The 3,346-nt window shown below is 35.3% G+C and overlaps 1 protein-coding gene across 1 annotated transcript; it reads right to left on the bottom strand.

Moving 5' to 3' along the window:
- Positions 1-465: 465 nt before the first annotated feature.
- LOC106767808 (transcription factor MYB1R1) lies at positions 466-1,613 on the bottom strand. The gene is made up of 3 exons (XM_014652758.2): positions 1,300-1,613; positions 990-1,198; positions 466-913 (listed from the first exon to the last, which is right to left on the bottom strand). The coding sequence occupies exons 1-3, from the start codon at positions 1,517-1,519 to the stop codon at positions 701-703; spliced, it is 642 nt and encodes a 213-aa protein (XP_014508244.1). The 5' UTR covers positions 1,520-1,613; the 3' UTR covers positions 466-700.
- Positions 1,614-3,346: the final 1,733 nt, after the last annotated feature.

Below are 3,346 nucleotides of genomic sequence, written 5' to 3'. Positions count from 1 at the left end.
AAAGATAAAGTTAAGATTATAAAAAAAATATTAAAATAACTCAGAATTCGATTTTTTAGAAACCAAATTCTAGGTTAAGATTTAAAAAAAAAAAGTAAAAAAAAAAAAAGATTAGAATCCAGTTACCCGAATACCGAATTCTGATTAAATAAAAAAGTGTGCTAATTTAGTAAATATAACCTACAGTATACTATCTCGTAATTATAATTATATTCCGTACTATATCAGAAAAAAAATCCATAAACTTTACTCTTAATAACCATATAAACCAATTCTTTCATCTATCATTGTTTAAATATTATAATATATACTTCCTTCGTTCACATTTTTCATTAATCATTAAAAAATAACTCTTCATTAAGAGTTTATATTTAAACAAGAAAAAGAAATAAAAAACGAGAAATCTAAACTCGAAATAAAAAAGTTGAAAATCTAACACAAATGTAAGAAATTTTGAAGAGACCGAAAAGCAGAAAAATTAAATAAATGTTTATTTACATCAAGCGTGACAAGAAGGTAAATGTCACATTTAAACCAATTGCCACGTGGTTAAAAAAATTAGGAGAGAATATATACTGATAGAGTTCATCTCTATCGCTCTTCTAAATTCCATCGCTATATTTTCTATGCTAAATCTTTTACGCACAGAAGAAGAAGGTAAATCCATCAAAACCGCATCTCATCTCACCAATCACTGCATTCAAGCAACACTAATCATGTCCACGTCACCGCTCAAATTCCCACTAGACACAACCTCAAAAGTCACCGGCGACGGCTCCTCCGGCTCCGGCAACCTCAGCTTCAGCGAGAGCGACCTCCCATTCAAGTCCAACTCAGCCATTTTCAAAGACGGAGGTGGCGGTAAAACCGGTTTCGACCTAGCTGACGGCACCGCTTGTTCCTCTTCCTTCACCTTCATCGTTTCAATTTTCAAAGAAGGAATTAGTAAAAGTTAAATCATGATTAGAAGCGTATGGTAAAAAGGATACCGAGTCGGTGGTGATATCGAAGAGACTAGATCTCCGGCGACGGCGATTGTGAGTGTGACGGCGGAGAAAATACTTTTGAGCGTGACTAGCGACCTGAGTGGGCGTTCGAGTCTTGACGAAATTTCTAGAAATTCCTCTCCAATCTCCTTTCCCAACGTTCTGTAATCCCAACAGGAACTGCCTGTGCTCCTCCTCCGTCCACGGAATCCCTAATTAATCCGTTAATCCCAACACAATCATTCATTCTCGATAACCAAACAAACACATCAAGAAAAAAAAATATTAATTAACGGATTCATTAATAGATTACCTCGCTTGCGCGTGCGACGGCAGAGGTGAACGACGTCGTCTGAGGCGTAGCCCGCATTGGGATGGTGCGGCGGAGGCGATTCAGAGTTTGGGGAGAGATTGTTCATGCTGGCACTCTTTCTGAAAACGGTGGGGTTGTTATTGGGTACGGTGAGGCGCACGCCGAAGAGCATGATCCCGTCTTTCTCCGCCGTACACATTTTAGGTTTGGTTTGGTTCATGCAAGAGGATGATGGAGAGTTTGTGTTTTGTTTTGTAATAAAAGGAGTGAGATGAGACGGAAAACTAAGCGGGTGGATTTGTTTCTCCTCCTTCTTCACGTGCTTATTTGTCAGATACTACTACACTCACTGTCATTGGCCAATCTTATTTTCCAAAGCATTAACATATATTCTTTATTTTGTGTGCTGAATAAATATTCGACAATCAAAAATAGGAAACTGTCGTATTTCTATTGGATATCGTATACATACATATATATTTTATTTTCAATTCAAATAAAATATAAAAGAAAGTTCTATTTTATAAAATTACTCTTTTTTTAATATTTCTTTGCATTATGTGAATAATTTTGCAATTAGTTTACTGTAATTTCTTTATTTATTATTTTTGAAATAATTGTTTTCATTTTATATTATTTATCTTTAAATGAAAAAAATTATTTTTAGTTTTTTTCTCACATTGTTTATTTTATTTTTATGTCTTTTTTTCAAGCATTTATTTATTTTACTTTTTGTATCAGAGTTGACTTGTTATGTGTGTATATGTAGGTTTGAATCAGATTAAATTTTAAATATCTAATCCAATAATTTTTCTTTCAATTCCACTTATTAGATTTGATTAGGTTAAAACATTCTTATAAAAAAAATTTAAATTAGTCTTCTCTAATCTCTCTTCATTCCAAAGATTTGGATTTTTGAAATCTAATCCAATAAAAATTATTAGATTTGATTTGGTTAGAAACACTCTAATTTTTGCAATTATTTCTTCTTTTTTTCTATCTTCCATGTTACTTTTCTTTCTATCTCTATTATATTGTCTTCATATCTATTTAATTTTATTAATCATTATACACGTCCAATATGTGCGTGACACGGAACTTTTTCGGATAAGGGTACATTATAGTAATAATTATGTAAATAATATATTATATCTTTTAGACACATTTTTAAAATGACTTTTGTGATTATACTAGTGTAAAAACGTTGTTTAACGTCATCCACAAGACGTCGGTTCGAGAGAAGTCCGACGTATATGTACGGGACGGAGGCATTATCGTAAATAAGTTGGTAACCTAGATATTGATTTCGAGGGAAGACGACGTCTATGAGATTGTAGACGTCTGCTCTGCAGTACACTGACGTCTAATGGCCTGAGGTAGGCGAGAAGACAGTCTATTGACGTCGGTTTTAATGGGGGACCGACGTCTACGGAGCTGCAATTGATGTTCTTCACCTGATTCCCAGGCGCTTAGACGTCATGTAGTCAAAAAGCGACGTCTATGGCCTGTTTGGAAGGCGGGAAGACAAAGATTTATGCAATTTAGATGTCGATGTTTAAGGGGAGAGACGTCTATGTGCCTATAATTAATTATGTTCACCAAACTCAGACGTCTGGCAAAAGGGCACCGACGTCTAAATTATTATAGACTTCGACGCCCCTTCAGAACTGTCGTCAACATCCCTGACAGTAAATGAAACGTCAATCGGTTCAGCTTCCTAGACGTCGACTCCCCTTTAAATCGACGTCTACTGGGCATTCAAAAAGATAGATTAAATGTTATCTTGAACATCGAATTAGTTAGATAACCGACGTTTAGGTGACTATAGACGTCAGTTTCTGGAGAAACCGACATACCATTTCATTTTAAATAAATCGCAGACTCTTCGCGACATTGTAGTTTCTGATATTGTCTTCCTCTTCTCCTTTTTCTCTTGCGACACCTCTTCCTTTTCTCTCTTGCGGCATTGCATTATTGTTTCTGATAACATCATCGTCTTCCTCCTCTCTTTTTTCTCTCTTGCGGCAGAGCATCCCAGGTGCGTGGT

The sequence above is a fragment of the Vigna radiata genome, chromosome 7 (genome assembly GCF_000741045.1).
Source record: "Vigna radiata var. radiata cultivar VC1973A chromosome 7, Vradiata_ver6, whole genome shotgun sequence".
NCBI classification, from domain to species: Eukaryota; Viridiplantae; Streptophyta; class Magnoliopsida; order Fabales; family Fabaceae; genus Vigna; species Vigna radiata.
Note: the sequence above shows the minus strand (reverse complement) of the source record. Positions and strands in the feature narration are given on the sequence as shown.

Coding starts and splice junctions, on each gene's coding strand:
- LOC106767808 (XM_014652758.2), bottom strand. CDS start 1,519: ATGAACCAAACCAAACCTAAAATGTGTACGGCGGAGAAAGACGGGATC. Junction 1,199..1,299: donor CCGTCGCACGCGCAAGCGAG/GTAATCTATTAA, acceptor CGGATTAATTAG/GGATTCCGTGGACGGAGGAG. Junction 914..989: donor TCGATATCACCACCGACTCG/GTATCCTTTTTA, acceptor GAAACGATGAAG/GTGAAGGAAGAGGAACAAGC.